Source organism: Fringilla coelebs (genome assembly GCF_963513975.1).
Source record: "Fringilla coelebs genome assembly, chromosome: Z".
Taxonomy (NCBI): domain Eukaryota; kingdom Metazoa; phylum Chordata; class Aves; order Passeriformes; family Fringillidae; genus Fringilla; species Fringilla coelebs.
This window is the reverse complement of record NC_140031.1, coordinates 24,841,653-24,859,168: the sequence shown is the minus strand read 5'-3', so window position 1 is coordinate 24,859,168 and position 17,516 is coordinate 24,841,653. Positions and strand designations below refer to the sequence as shown.

General features: G+C 36.0%; 1 protein-coding gene across 2 annotated transcripts in view; it reads right to left on the bottom strand.

The window, feature by feature from the left end:
* Positions 1-17,516, bottom strand: part of CERT1 (ceramide transporter 1) — a 79,550-nt gene that overhangs the window by 49,118 nt on the left and 12,916 nt on the right. For both annotated transcript variants that reach the window (XM_084225727.1, XM_084225728.1), the window contains exon 3: positions 8,938-9,054. In XM_084225727.1, the coding sequence (XP_084081853.1) occupies positions 8,938-9,054 (117 nt within the window). The remainder of the gene's footprint in view (positions 1-8,937; positions 9,055-17,516) is intronic.

The window sequence follows — 17,516 nt, the reverse complement described above, 5'->3', positions numbered from 1 at the left end:
CTGTTCTAACAGAAAAAGACAAGATGTTAAGTGTTTCAAAAATGAATGGAATAATCTCTTTAGATTTACTGTGAGACTACTTAACAAAGGAGAACTCATTTTATGAGGATGGCAAGAAATCCCTTGGATGGCAGAAACAGCCTAAAATGATTCCACAAGCCCCTACCGTTACAACACTTCCCAATCCAACTTATAGTGAAACATAACATCTAGTAAGAATGACTTTAGTTCACATTAGGGGAAGAATTATAATTAACTTTGTGAGTCCTCCTTCAGGACAGTACTTCACTTTATTTCTTTGCTGATCTCTATACCACTCAGATTTCACTGAAGACAAAAAGAAAAAGACAGTATTCCCAACTGAAGGACAAATGAATTTGTAAAGTTAAGACAGGGTGCTCAGACTTGAGACAGCTACATCCTTCTCCTATGTATTTCCCACTCTACCTTAAGGTTCTGGTCAAAATCCAAAATAAGTAAGCTTATTACCGCCAAGTTTAGAAGCCTCTGCTTGAACATATTTTGTTATTTAGTTGCCAAGGAGCAGTTTCGCAAACACTTCAAATTCAGCTTTGCTGGGAGATGTCAAATGTGACTACACAAGAAATTAGGTTACATATTTACCATCAACACACAACAATGACAGAAAAAGCAAAAAACCCACATATATGCTCCTGCATAAGCTTGAGCAACAGTTCATAACTTTTTAGTTTCAAACTTGTACAGGGTGCTTTTGTAACACCTTAAAGAGTGTCTCTGCCACTCATCAGTCACCTGCCTATACATTTCACTCTTTTAAACAGGTTAACAGGCTTTTAAAACAGCATTTTACAGTTAATATAGGTATCTGAATGCTGCCCTCCAGCCTCCTCAGGCAAGCTGCACTACTGCTTCAATCCAGAGTCTCACAATGCCACAGTAGAAGAGTGGGTCAGTAGCTTCTGAAGCAAAATGCATTACCACAAAACAAGAGTGTATGCTATACAATCCATATCAGTGGATATATCCAACAGAAATTTTTTGAGTTTGTTGCATGCTGTAGAGCACCAGACAAGGAAGTCCAAGAAGAGAACAAGGAAATCCAAATCCAGTTAATAGGAAACAATAGTTGACATCAAGATTACTTAAGAAACTAATTCCAACAATTAGACACAGATATCAACATAGGCAAAAGCAGGTCTAATCATCACACTCCTACAATACTTTTTATGAATGTGATAAATAAAACCAAAGTTGAATAATATATACCTACTCCCATATATCCCATGCTTTCCTTCATCTGCACTGTTGCTTCCACTTACGTCAGTCTTACTTGTGAATGGGAACAGGGGGAAGTATGGCCAGAGGAACTTTTATTAGTATGAAATGCCAAAAAAATTAAAACATTAGGGATCCACAGTCCTTTTCAGACCTCAGCAATAACTGCTGAGGAAGCAAATACTTTAAACACCACACATCATTGAAACAGCCAAATTTCAGGAGAGGAAGTAGAGAGAGAAATGGCAACAGACACTCTTCCTATTCCTCCCTGCTATATGATGTCTCTGAAGTTACTCTACTGGACAGTTTTTACTTTAAAATAATTTACAAGACTGTATTTATAATTAACATTCATTCATCAATATTAGAATATTTACCATTGCTAGAAATTGACAATGACTAGTTGTCAACAATATAGTAAGCTGACAAAAGAAATGTATTTATAAAAGTCACAACATCAAAATAGACTTCTGAAGACTATTTGCAGCGCTTCAACATGCACTTAAATACATTCTACACAAACATCTAAACTATTTGGTCCAGCAGCCCCTCAATGGGCTGCCAGAAAATGGGAACATTAAATTTAATGTACAAAACTATTAACTGATGGCAGAAATTTATACCTCTCATTTAGTATCTATTTTAAAAGTTTGTTACATTAGTATGCTGAGTCAAAATATTCTGTGTAATTTCTCTGCATATACTATTCATTTGAAATTATCTTACTAATTTCAGCCCAGACTGGCAACAGATTTGGAGTGATGTATTGGCATGTCTTTATTGCCATTATTGGTATATTAAATCTATTCTATGGCAGAGTTAGGGATGTGTAAAAAAGGAGAAAACTACCCTGTCTTCACAGAATGTTACAGCTCTACTTAAAATTGCTGAAGGCCTGTGGACAAGCTAAACATGTTCTCCCTTTCTGTACCCTCCCCTTGTTGATAACCTGAGCTCATTATTTTACTAATTGAAACCTTGATATTGGTTTCTGACCTGATTAATGGGTCGAATTTTTTTGCTCTGGCATCTACTGCTAGTAAAATATTACTAGGAGAAAGTTAGCTCTATTGCATTTTTCAATGTTTTCTTAGAACAGCTAAATAAAATAATTTCATAGATCAATATTTATACACAGTATTCAAACAAAAGCTTGACTTAAAATATGGATAATGTGAAATTTCTTAAGCCATTGTAGGTTGAAGGACCAGGTACATGCACTTGAATCTCAGTCTGAAGGTGAGACATTACAGAACAAAAACTAGGAACTGAGAAACCCTGGGTGCTAATAATCAAGTCTGAAGTGAAATTTAAGGCTCCCTCTGAGTTTAATAAAAGTTCCTCATGCATAACCTCATACTTAAGTTCATAAGAGAAGTAACACAAGGATAGAAAGCAATTTTAATTTATAAATACTTCAATATTTTACCTGAAGTCCTTCACTGTGGTACCGCACTAAATAGTTATTTAGTTGTTTTGCAGTGGGTTCTGTATTATTGCACAAATTAGTATGTTTGTATCCTCATGGGATTCCCTTTTTATGTCACACATGGTCTTTCCCTCCCCCAAAAACCCTCAGTGGTGATAGTTTGTCCCAGGTTTACTCCTCTGCTCACCCCCTCCTCACTTGTATCCCATCAGCTGCGGTCCTCTACCACTGAACCCCATTCCCCCGGGATTAAAACTCTCCCGCCATGAGACAATGTGATCTTTTCCATCTGGAGGGTCTTGCAGAAATAAACTGAGGACATTTGTCCCCACGTGGAGAAGAGCACTTCTCGTCTTTTGCCTTTTGTCCATGTAAGATTGTGGGGCTGGGGTTCATAGCTAGCCAGACTGGACCTGAACAACCCGTCCAGACATGATATTCCTACACTTCACCTCAGTCCAGAAGCTGATTGGTATTACCAACAAATTTAAATAATTAGCTCAACCATTCAAAACAGGAACAATTACAGCAGGTAGAGGGGAGATCTGTTAGCTCTGGGTAGGTACTCTGTGGGTTACTTTGTTATTAAGATGATTCTCAAGTGCAAAATCTTGTGGTGCTCTGGTTTCATCCACTGGGATTTTCGCTAGTCATGTTAGACTAGCAAAAGCCCACCTCTACGCCTTGTCCCCTCCACCAGGCTTCCTGCTTCAACATCACCATTACTGTTACTAGCAATATTTTTCAATGTGTAACAGCACAAGCATTACTTCATTTAGAACAGTACACTGACAAGGGAAAACAAAACAGGCAGATTACCATAAGAGTGAAATTAATGATTCTTAACACTTCATAGATAAGGCAATTGCTAGCTCTTTTTAGGTTACTTGCAAAAAAAAGGAACTCCGTTTTACGTTGTTAACAACAATTTTCTGAAAATTTCAGGCTGATGATGTTTTTGGGTTTTGAATTTTCTCATAACAATATCACAAAGTGTCCTTATTGACTGCAATCAAAATTAGGCTGTTTAAAGTTTGCTCTGCAGTTTTCTAAATTGACTTATGAACTAAGATCAACAGTCAGAAAATAACCACCTCACAACTAAATATCTCAATTCTAGGTACTTGTTTGAAAATGTATCAGTGTTAAAGAAACAAAATTAATCAACTGCTTTAATAATTACTTAACTTTTTCCTAAGTTTGAATTTATCTGACTGTCAAATCCAGTGCTTTCGGCTTTTCCCACCATTTAAACTAGATCTCCACTAAAACAATGCAAAAATGGTATGTAAAGTGTCTTACTTGGTTTGACAACTGGTATTTTAAGAAACAAGTTGTAGTATACAAAGAATTGCACAAAATTAGAATTACTTAAAAGCTAAATCATCTTTGACTCCCAAGTTGCCATGTCTCCTCCCCATTTGGGGAGAAAACATTAAAAAAAGGAGATAAAAGTTTTGCTCTTCTTGATGTTTCTGTATAATCCTATTCCAACTAGTTAACTCCTTTCTCACTGTCTAATCAAGAGTGAAAACAATAAAGCAGTAGCATCTCCTTCAAGGAAAATTTTTACTGACGGAGACAGGTCATTTTTGCTTAAGGGGACAGGTCCCTTATCCCCAAAAAAGGGACATATGTCAACCAGTTTCAGCAAATAGCCTTTTGCAGTCAAACTCTGAGATTCATGCCTTCTACTCTAATATAAATGCCTTGGACACCATCATTTCAAAATTAAAAAGAAAACCTACCTACTAAGTTCAGGAAGACTTATTTCGATTTGACAAACAAAAGATTTTTCAAATTCAAGACCAATAAAACTATCAATCTATATTGCCAAAGAGTCACAAAGTCAGTAATGAATACATTAAGAGTCTGTGTGCAGAAAATAAAAACTATTATGGAACAAAATGGGACAAACCTAAAGTGAGACAAAATTTCTCATAAAGTACTCATTTCTAAATAAATTCTCATCCAGTTCTCAACTCAGGTGGTGGATTAAATGTACAAGAAATCATTATCTTGATCTCAGGAGTTCATTTCCTCAAAATAAGTTTACTTAAACAGATGGTTCTCACAACAAATAGCAATTCACTCCCATTTTGTTGCAGCACTGAACTAACAACATTTAAGCCAATTTATCTAATATTAGGTTAGAAATTCCAAATTCCATTTTGAAACCATGGGAGAGACCTGGAGGAGAGACTCTTTCAAATTATTTTTAAGAAGATAGTAACTTTCCAAACAGATCAGTACTGCAGCGCTCAAGTACCATCAATGTTTTGACACCAGAGAAATGCCTGATCAATAAATCTAATGAAACATTTAAGTAGAAGAATAGACTTCTTGTTACACATGAACTACTTCCTCATTTGCCTCGCTGATGGCTTTACAGTAGTTTTACATGTATCCTCCTCCAGTTCAGGACAATGAATAAACATTTTGAGCTATACTTGAAACACTTAATGTAGTAAGGATTCAGGAACCTCAATACAAGAAAAAAAAAGTACAATTATAAACCCCTCTGAAAATTCTAATGCTTTTTATGCCTGAACATAAGCTGTTTTACATTTGTCAGCCATCAGCTACTCATTGGTTCTGCTAAGCATGAAGTTTTTCTATGTCTGCTAATACTCATATTTAATATAAATTTAATATATTATAAAATTTATTTTAAATCAGTGTTCTCTTTGTTTGGAGCACAATGAAACACAGTCAATGTTTCTTTCTATTTTTCTCACTCCGAAGATCAAAAACCTTGTGACATGCTCCATTAAGTCCCACAAACACACTTTTGTTAGCAAATAGCTTAAGCAGCCTACCAGAACTACCTACCCACTCAGTAAGCAACAAAGAACTTCAAAAATAAACAAAAAAGTACTTTATGCAGCAGTAGACTAATGTTAAGAAAAATCACTGTTTGGTATAGGAAATAATTTCCTCTCTTGATTTTATTCAAATTATTATGTTCCATTTGAAGAACCTGTTTCTCATACAAAAACGTTTTTTACCCAGAAGGAGCTTTTGTATGAGGTTTGGTAACCTGATCAGAAAGCTCCTTCAGAAAATGTCAGAGTAAGCTGACAGATCTGAACTTTTCAGTGCAATGAGACATTTTGCCCATCTTCCCCTTCTCTCAGTCAAGTTTTTGGATATAAAACTTCCACGAGCTGAAGTGAATTAAAGGATGAATGAAGAGCATCCAAGTGAAATCCAAGGTTCATTTAAGTGCTGTTCATACAAATTTGAATGAAAAATAGGATTGACTTCCAGATTCCATGAAAATACTTTCTTTCACATCCCATTAAAGTTATATGTAAAGGAAAAATGTACCGTTTCTTAAATATTTTCCATACAAACCTATATTAAAATTACAGGTATAGCACTAACCCCTCAATGAAAGTACAGAAACAAGACATTTGGAGACATATTCTTTAAGAACCACTAATAATTATTAGACTGAGAACTGGATTTGGACACTTCTGTGTTGTGTTTAATTCTACCAAACACCTATTTATGTAAATAGAGCACTTTTTCAAGTGCTGGTCAAGATTTCCAAGACTTCTGATTATTATTTATTTTTCTAAAATCATTAGAAGAAACAGATGCACCTCTACACCTACATTTATCACACAAAACTCCTACTGTATTATGAAGACAACAAAATATTGCTCCGGAAATAAGATGTTAGTCTTCTATATTTCATTATATACTTTCAACTTCAGTTTAAGCTACTCTTACAAGACAGCAGTAACTTCTGGTGTTTTCCCTGCTATGTTTTGATCATGACATTCTTGATATTTAGTTGTATAATACAAAAAGGATGTTTTAAAATAAAAATATGTATTGTAAGTATGTATGTAAAATAATGTATTGCTTTAACATATTAAATGTTTTGATAGCTTATTTAGTGATGTGCAATAGTATTTTCTACTCCACTTAAGAATGAAAACAACTGCTTCTTGCCTTAAATACTGTTAACACTAAGAGTAAAAAGGAGTATGGAAGAAACTGAAAAATGTCAAATAGCCATGAAACTGCAAACTACACATACCAGAAAAACTGTAAGATTCAGAACAGTCAAGTCCAGTGTTATTACCTTAGGATAGCAAGATGCAAACTGAACTGTTTCTTGTCAGTTCAGCATATACAGAAGGACTTATCACCACTTCCTACTTGCAGACATACTTTTCTTCTGTTTTTACAACATTCCAGAACACCCTCATTCTTCAAAAAATAAGCTGAAAGTAACTTTATTAAAATAATGAAAAACACTTTCTTATCCCTATTTCTATTCTAATTCTAAGTACTAGAAAAAAGTGGGTAGTGTAAATAATCAACAGTTCATTCTTCTTCTTTAAGCATAAAGGCAGAGATCTGGTAAAATTTATTTATTTAAATAACTACCAAATTCTTGCAAAGAATGGAAGTCTAAACTGCCCAAAGCTAATTATGTTAAAAGATCAGTTTTTAAAGCTGAAAAACTGTATACATAATCAGGCTTCTTTATAAATGGGAGATTACTTTTGGAATGCTAGAATTTGTACCCCTCAATATTCATTCATGATCTGAAAAGGAGGTTGAATAATACATTTTAAGCTTACCAATAAAAGCTTATCAATAATACCAGACAGACAAAGGAAAATAAACAGATACCTCATGACAGGGGCTGAGTACTGATGCAGGTAAAAAAATCAGTGTTGAAAACACAAGATTTTTTAAGTAGTACAGAGAAACAATGCCAAATCAAACTTTCAATGGCAAACTAGAAACTACTATCATTCAACAGTCTTGTATTATGAGTTGCTGATTCTATAAAGTTGCAGCTCAGAACACAGCAACAGTTAAGATGAGCCTTACAAAAGGGAATAGAAAAATAGCATGAAAAAGGTTTGAGGTAGTCATGGGCAGTGTTTAAGACTAGATCTGGGCTTTTTCATCACTCATTCCCACAAGCTAGCATTCAATGACACAGACTGCATTTCTGTTTATCCAGCTTCAGGTTATAGTTTTGCATTTCCCCAGCTAAATCATTCATGAAACCTGGTCTAAATTTTAGCCTAGGGCTATCAAGTTCCAGACTACACTAAACCACACCTGAAGACCCCCAAGCCTACCAGTTTTTGAAATGCCCCTCTACAGATGTGCAATCCAGTAAATTCTTCAGTGTATGCTCATGAGAAATTTCTCTCAGGTATTGTACTAGGAATAAATTGCTGTATTTTTGTCTCAAGAACATGCCACTGTTAATTTATATTTTTTCATCAGACTACAGGAAAGAATCTGGGCTTTGCAACTTAATTTCTTATGCTTTAATATTACCTCTGAATTAAAATGAAGGCAAAATGCCAAGCTACAAAAGGACAATTGAGATTTTTTTTTTTAGAGAACCATTATCAAAAGGCAGCACTTTAAATTTAAGAACATGTACTGCTTATTTCAAGGAATGGTCAATAAAAGGTGAAATCTTTTAATTACACACAGTACCTACACAAACAACACTTCGAGAAGCTCAAGGTAAAAATTCATACCCACTTGGATATCAATTTCAATTTGTATTCCTTTTGTATTTGTGTAACCCAGACTGAGAGGCTGCATTGGGCTAGGTATTGTAATTTAGTGCTACACCTTGGGACAGTGCCTGTCTTGTACCTGAAAACATAATGGATGTTATGTTTGTGTACCTTCTACCTAACCTAAAGGGCCTGAAGGTCAGGTATTTTTAAAATGAAATTAATTGAGCTCATTGGAAGATATACAAAACAGATCAAGAAAGCTGAACCAAAATGTGGACAAAGAATAGTGCCTTAAAAGACAAAGAGACAAAAGTCAGTGATCAGATACAGTAAAAGTGGTCAAATGATGACAAAGAGGAGCCCAAAACCAGAACGATAACCTAGAAAATTGACTCTAAGACTAACAAGATAGATAGGAAGCAATTCAATAATCAGGGAGAAAGTGGACAAAACCTTGAAAACATCACTCAAACATAATAAAAGCTTTTTTTGTTTCAAGCTAGAGGGCTCAAGAAAGGTTGTTAACCCCCAGTAAAGTCTTATCTGTGAAGAACAAATCAATTCCTTTGAAACATATTTAACACAGAGCTTCAATCTTCAATCTTGAGCTTTTACCTGTCATAAATACCATGTGCCTTTTAATGACTGCACAGGGAAGCTTAAACTTTCTGCAAGCAATATGCTTGATCGAATGAGGGAATGAGAAGGGAAATTAGAAAAAAGAAAATTACATACCTTATGTTGTTCTATTGCATCTACCCATTGCTGTCTGTGGTCTGGATCCTGAGCCCGGAGATACCAAACACTATCATTCACGCTGATATCAAATCTGCATTCATCAAAGTCATGGGGCTGTGACAAAAGAGAGTGTAAGAGTAGCTAAAATTAGCAACATGATCAATGTTATCTCACAGATTATTTTGACACTCAAACACTAATTAGAAAATCTGTCTATATTGTCTCGAATTCATCCTAGATTCTAAATTCTGTATTGTGTAGCTGTCTCAAATAATAAACATATACTCCCATAAGGAAAGATGCAGATCTTCTGAAATAGAAAAGCCTGTGTAATACATTAGTATTATATAAAATTTTCATAAATAAATTCCATACATAATAAGTTGCATATTTTCAAATACTTTGACACAAATCCTTCAGGAAAATATCTACCATACTGGAAAATATTCCTACATATCCATTTTAATTTCAAAACAGGACAAGAACTCAATAACACTAGTGCTACCAGTATTAATTTTAGATGAAACACATACACCATAGCAAAAAAATACCAGGATAGAGCCATAAAAGCAGACTATATCTAAATGACAAGTCAGAGCAGGAACTTATAAGCTGTGACATGTTTTGCCTCAACTATTTTCACCATGAATATTTCACAGATAATCGGAAGCCACATGCAATCCTTTCACACATCTCCACTCAACTGTATCTAACTTTCAGTTCACATGCCTTAAATACTAGTAAGCTTTTACTAATGCAACAGTGAAGCTGTTAAGGAAAGCACAGGGCAAGAAAACAATGATCTAATCTTCCCTGTACCCTGATATTGTCAATTCAAAGTTACTCCTTAGCAAACATCCAACTGAGCCAAATATTCCCCATATCATTCATCTTTGAAAGCCATTTTTAAAGACATGTAATACAGAGGCAGCTGAACACCTTTTTGAAATTGAATACACAGAAAAAATACACATGAAAATAACCGCAGGAGACTAACAGGTTCCAGGATAAAGGCTAGTGACACAGTCCAAAGGACCACAAATATTGGTACCAGATGCTGAAGACAAGTGTTAGGAACACTCTTTACAACACAAGGACCACACTGTTAATACATTCATCTTGCAAACTAAAAAACTTAATCCCTGAGTAAACACTCCACAAAAAAAAACCTAAGTAAGTCTCATTTTTTGTCATGCACACCATTCCAGTGTTCGTGAGAATTTTTTCCCAAAGAATTTGGAAACCGGAAGCTACTTACACATAAACAAACACCTTTCTCTTTTTCTGTTTTTAATATACTAAGGAGTAAGAAAAGTATAACAGAATACAAATTACAAATTTAAAAAATTAACTAGAAAGCGTTTAACAAAAGTACATAAAAAACCAAAGTGTAAGCTTAAAACTTCATATACTTTGTCAGGCATCTGAGTGTTCAATATTAAAGAAATTTAAACTTCCCATAGGAAAAATATCCAGTAACCATAAGAACTGAAAATCAAGTCAAACAACTATAGCTACTAATTACTTAATACCTGACCATCTCAAGTTAATTAAATTCAACCAACTTTCAAAACAGGTTCTATACACTCCTTTGCCTTCACTGAACCAGACAAAAGGGTGTAAAAAGGGACATGAGATTGTTTGACCCTGGCTGGATGCCAGGCGCCCACCAATGTGTTAGTCACTGCCCTCCTCAGCCAGATAGGGGAGAGAGACTATGATGAAAGAGTTATGAATTGAGATAAGGATAGGGAGATCACTCACCAGTTACTGCCACAGGCAAAACAGCCTTGGCTCAGTGAAAATAGTTTACTACCAGTCAAATCAGAGTAGGATAGAAGCCACATCTGTAGTCCCCCACCACCAAAACTTGCCATACAGACCAACACAGGACAATATAAGTCTTCTAGTCCAGGTCCCTCTTCTTCAAGCTGAATTTTCTATTACTATTATTATTATATATGTAAAAGAAGTTTATCTACTTTAGAACAGCAAACTTGCCAAAGCAATGTGTCATGCTTACATGCCTGTTCCCAGCTACTCCTGGGAAGGCTCTCATTTAGTCATGTGATGATCTACAATATCCAGAAATACTCCAAAAAAATCACCCAACAGCTATCAAGGATTTTCCTAACATGATAGCATTCCTCAGTTTGATCTCTCATTCTTTAAGTCTTTTGGATAGAGTTACATGGTATGTGATTTGAAAGACTTTACAAGATTCATCTTAAAGCCTGCAGCACTACTTCCCACACTTCCACACGGTGCACTTGTGCATCATCCTTGCTTTCCCCTGAATCTCATACATAACCTAAACATCTTCTAATGCAACTTAAGACTATCACCTCTCTTCTTTTCAAAGACAGGTTTCTGTACTCCCCTTCTTTCCAAAACAGCTTCAAATATATTCGAAAATTCATGCCTTCTTGCTAAGACACAGAAAGATTATGTTTTCTCTGAGGTCTAGAGAATACTTTAAACACTTTTCTCCACCATTTACTGCGTAAACACTTATGCATTACATGTAGTAAGAGACTAAGTCATCTATATGTATATATAGATGTGTGTGTGCGCATGTGTGTATATATAAACTATAAATATACACATACACACATATATAACTGACCAGCCAGTCAAAGGAGGGGATTGTCCTGCTGTGCTCTGCACTGAGGCACCCTCACCTTGAGCACTGTGTACAGGCTCAGGTACAGAAATATAAGACATAAAGCTACTAGACAGCATCCAAAGGAGGGTCAAGAAGATGGTGATGGGTCTGAAGGGGAAGCCTTATGAAACGCTGAGGTCACTTGGCCATTTCAGCCTGGAGGAGACTGAGGAGAGAATTCATTGTGGGTCTTCAATATCCTTACGAGAAGCAGTGGGGCAGGCACTGATCTCTCCACTCTCATGACCAGCAATAGGACCTCAGGAGGTGGCATGAAGCTGAGTCAGGGGAAGTTTATTTTGTATATGGAGAGTAAGTTTTCCACCCAGAGAGTCATTGGGCACTGGAAGAGGCTCCCCAGGGAAGTGGTCATAACACCACACCTGATAGAGTTCAAGAAGTGTTTGGACGATGTCCTCAGGCACATGGTAGGACTCTTGAAGCTCTCCTGCACAGGACCAGCAGTTGGACTCAGTGATCCTGGTGCATGCCTTCCAACTCAGCATATTCTGTGATTCTATCAGTCAGGTTTAGGGTTATACTCAGCTCACCATGCAGTTTCATGTTATAAAAAAGCAGAGCTGATCAGATGATCCTGTTAGAACAAGTTGGTTAAAGAAAAGAAATAAGCACTAACAAGGTTAAATATGCTTCAAAAAGAAGCTAGGCAGGTGATAGATTATTTACTGTTTACCTACTTTAATAGCATGTATCATTTGCCTATTTTCCATACTTTTGGCAACTGAAATAATTGTTTATCATCCTTCTCCTCTGATTTTTGGTTTTTTTGGAAAACATGCTTCATTGGAAGAACCCTGAATTAACTGAACACAAAAGACAAATAAATCACCTGAATCAGGTCATGTGTTCTTAACACAGAACAAATCAGGTTGTTATTGATTAACTCCCTTCTCCACCACAGAGTACAGAGTTCATATTTCATTTTCACTGATAACTTGGCAGACTTACTTCTGTATGTTACTTTACAGTTACATACTCGTATGTAATAGGCAGCACCTGTTACCTTCTCCTCCCCCCGCAACTCCCCCTGAACTACAAACAAACTTCCTTGGTTTACCTCTGGCTACAACTGCTTTTATTGTTTTCTGTAGCTGCATCTAGCAAATACCACAAAGTGTTATTCACAACTTCTCAGGTCTGTCGTTCATTCTTCTAACATTCTCATAAGACTAGTTAGATTCCTTTATGCTTCCTGAAGTTTTTCTGTTTCACTTTTTTCCTGTAGACAGCAATGCATTTCATTTAGGTCTCATTTCTTTCTGAGGTTCACTGTTTCTAGCCTAGTGTTGCTTTTCCCTATTTTACACTCAGAAGCTGTTTTAAAATAGTTCTTAGTCAGTCATATGACAGGACCTTGGAGGATAAATAGGGATTTTCATCTGTAACAAGTTAAGGACATGTGCTGAGGCCAGGATATGTCCTAATGACCTTTCACAACAAAGATAAGGCAAGAAAGAGGAATGTTATGCAGGGAACAGGAAGTAAGAAGGAGTTCACTATCTATCCTAAGGATTTAAAGCACCTTGGAGAACTTCAGCTGCTTTTTCCCAAACTGCAGCAGTCTCAAGTAACACACAAATTGAGAGAGCACTAGGGAATAAAAGCTAGATCAAGACACTTCGAATGGGGGCACCTGAAAACATTTACAGCATTTTCAAAGCTGAGTTTTAAGCAGAGATTTAAGGGTCTGTGGCAAAAGTAATCTCTCTGTATGGCAAAGGTGCCTTTGAGAGTCCACATTAAAAGATAAACAAAACCAAGAAAAAGCCACCACAGCTAAATCATAATTTCATTTAAGAACATGCTGCAAGAAATAGGCCTCCAGTATCCACAAACACCCTTTCTGTAGTACTCCTAAGCTTTTTTCCAAGGCACCTTCAGAGAATCCTGCAGAAACAAAAGCAATTCCAAGTATTCAAGCATCCTAGATCTTTCCAAAACCAATGGATACTGGCTCATAAATTCTGAGCATTTCTAAGCAAGAACAGTTTACATGAAAAAACACTCACTTGGCTACAGTTACTGAGGAAGTCAGTAGCCAGCTCAGGTCTCATGAGTCATAGCTGATTTCATTGCCACAAAATCCTTCCTGCTATATAGCTGTCAATAAAACAAGCTTCAGAGCAGTATTACCTTGAAAAATACTGGTTCAGGTGTTTAAGGCAAATCACACAGGAAAGATTAAGTGTTTTTATATACTTTATAACCTTCAAGAGTACTCCACATCAGAAAAAAACCCCAAAACCCTACCTTGAATGAAAAAACTTGTGCTTGATCTCTCATTACTCCAAGTGGTGTTAATGGCATTTTGTCCTTTCCTTACCAAGGAAAGCCAGGATGGTTCACAGCAGACACAACTCAAATCTGCATATTACTATTATTAAAGTGTGCTTCTGCCACTATTTTCATTGCAGAACCAGAACTTACCTAAACTGAGATTATTTTAAATTATTGAAGGTTTTTCTTATTAAGAAAATCCCAAGCTGGGAACTGGGTCACAAGACAAACAATAGAGACCCACGGAAAATGAAAACTACAATTCCTTAGATCTCAGACATGAATGTCACTAGCATAAATTCAACAGAGGCTGTCATCTAGCCTAACCTTTGACTATGACAATAAAGGAAAAAAAGAAACTATTTGATACCAGGAAAAATAAAGTTATATGAACAAATTGTACATATACCTATGTTGAGGTGCTAACAAAACCCCAAAAATAAAAAGTTTACATTAAGATCTGTGCTGTATGACTGAAGGAATTGGCTCTAAAAGCACACGTGAAAACTGTATTTCAGTTCCCATGTAAAACCAGTTGGAAGTGGCAAAATCTGCCATTAGTTAACTAGAAAAAAGCAAAGAAAAAATCAAGTTTGAAAAAGTGCACATCATAAAATTATTTTTTGAAAGCACTTAATTCATGAGAGATCCAAACTGTGAAGAACTTGTCCCCTGCTTCCAAAATGTAAAATGGCTGAAAATATGCTAACTTTTAAAAAAAACTGTGAACAGAAAGGCAGTGAAAAGAAGTACCACTCACATAATTTTAAAGTTGCATTCTACATGGTGAACATTACTTCATGTCATCAGTGGAAAAATTCAATCAACTGAATCACAATATGTGTTTCACCAAAATTGTGCATGGTTAGATTTTTACCAGACAAGACCAGTTAAAACACTGTCATTCGTGCCTTATTAAATACTAAATAGCAGTATTTTTCAAGTTAGTGTATTTCTCTCCAGAGTCACTGAAAAGCTCATGGGTCAAGATAAAGACAGAGAGACCATTTACCTACTGCCAGCATGGTCAAACAGATTTGATTTAGGGAAAACTGGCTTAATTTATTGCAAAGTAGAGTTGGATGGTGAGAAACAAGAGAAGCACAGGAGGACTGGGAATGAGGGCTATGGTCTAACATTTTAATTCTGCCACTGTTTCCTCATGCTTTCACACGCTCCAGTAAGGATTGTATCCATCACTGCAATTCTTCAGGCTAAACCTGTTACAGCATGGGCTCTTTGAACGCTGCAGCCTCTGTTAAGGCATATCCAGCCACTGCTGGGTTCTAAATAGGTTGCAGTGTGGCTGTCTGGTCTGGTATGATTCTCTGCATAGGTTACACCAAAAATGCCTGCACAACATGCTCCTCCACAGGCTTTAGGGGATCTCACTCTGTGGCTAGAGCATGTCTTCCTGCCCAGCCAGTTTATCTCACACCTTTTCCTCACTCCTCCCTTTCTTACACACTGCTGAGTAGCATTTTTGCCATTTAACTCTGTTTACCTTGAGATGTAACACAGTGGTTGTGAGGTTCAGCTGTGAGTGCCCTGCACTGTGTCTGCTGAAGCTGACCATGCTCTGTGCAGGACAACTAGGAGTCTCCTCAGAGGCTGCATGGCAGACCCCAGCCCCACGACGTACACTCAGTGCAATCACAAAAGCTCATGAAGATCCTTCAGTCACTATGACTTATTTTTGAAGACACTTGGGTTTAGAACTACAAACACTAAAGTAATTAATTTTGCAAGGATTTTTAAAATATCAATCGTGGATCTAAGTCTCAGAAGGGAACAACTTAAGGAAAGCATTATACTTCATTACTCATAATACATTTTATTAATAATGTACTGAAGTCTCAAAAGACATTACAAATTCTAATTTTCTATATTTGCGCCCTGCTGCCCCCAAGAAAAGCCAAGTAGATCCACAAATCTGGCAAATTAAGGTCTACCAAGAGTTACAACACAAAATTCTGGTTTCCCATCCTTAGTTCTAAAATTCAGTCAAAACCTAATAGAAACACTGGACTACAATGTCTTGCCTTTCCTTGTTGTTATTCTTAAGCAGTAAGAACCCACTTTTTAGTTACATTGACTGGCTGTATGCTTTTTACATTTATTTGTGCTGTATTTTTTTCACAACAGTATAGGAAAACCTTACTACAAACAAACAAGTAAATAAGTTCTAAGCCTATTGGAAGTGATAAACCTTTAGGGGCAAAATATGGGATGTCTAACTTCTTGCTCATTAGCATATTAAAAAGAAAACTTTCTCATAATGGCATATTTGTACATGTAGGAAAAGAAACTTCTAAAGAAAATAGGCTTAAAAATATAAAAGCTATTCAATGTTTTTACATTATTTGCTACTTCCCAAATATTCTACTTCAGGTCTTGAGTCAGGGTATTTTCTTCCCAAAATGCCTTTGAACACTAAATTTCCTTCTAAATAATGATCTTATCTTTTCAAAACCTAGCTAAAGTAGAGGCCAGTGAAAACAGAAGCATGTAAGCAGAATTTAAAATTAGTTTGTTAGCATAGCATGCAAATTTAAAATTAGCTTGGCTTAATCCATTGCAAAGAAGCTCTCTCATGGGAGAACTGTCCTTTAAAGTCGGGATCAAGTGTACATTGTATGTTACTTTAGCACTGAAACCACACTTAAAATTTGAAATTACAGATCTGAGGTGTAAACCTGGTCAATCTGTTTTTCTGCACACCCGCCAAATAGATTCAGATGCAGAAAGTGATCATATTAAAAAAAAAAATCACAATTATTTGTGAGGAATTAATCTATCTTACAGGGTAGTATCTTACACTATATGATTTTTTAGATTAGTATTTTATCAAATTATTTATTATGTTAATGAAGCGGAATCAGTAGGTAGTCATGCTGTGTTGGTTCATATGTAAACATACTCCTGACAATGCTATTCTCTAGTGCCTACTTAAAAGCAAGACCTAGAGTATAACAAATGTGTACTTGAAATGTCAGCTAAAAATCAGTCAAAGACATGGAATGGCACTGTGTTACAAGAAGAGGGCAAGGCTGAAATAGTTGGAAACCAGCATGTGCTTGCAGATGTCACCTTAAGGGATGTACTAGTGACTACAGATACATGTAAAACCTCCATGGATTAGTAAATTGGTATTAACAGATTTAGAGACACACAGAGAGAAATCAGGATATAACTAATTGGCCTGTTTAAACATAGTCTGAAGAACTTGAAACTTGGTCTAACTCCTAAAACTCATCTTTAGAGCTAACTATCTGTTATGGAAGTGGAAGCATACATGTTATTGCTTTGGTGAGAATCAAGTCCAAGTGAATCCCCTGCAAACAAATTCACATGATACTTCTCAGGTTTCCAGCTGGAACACAATACTTGCATTATCCACCAACAACATGCATCAGTCACAGGAAAAAAACTATAGAAAAACATCAAGCTAGAATTGATTACAAATCACCATGTTAAATTCCTTAGGAACCACATAATATACAGCAAGAAACTAGAGTTATTAATCAGGAAGGAAGCAAAGCAATTTTGTATCAACTTTAGAGAATGCAGAAAACACTGTCTGAGCCATTTTTTTAAAGGTTGGTTTTATTGG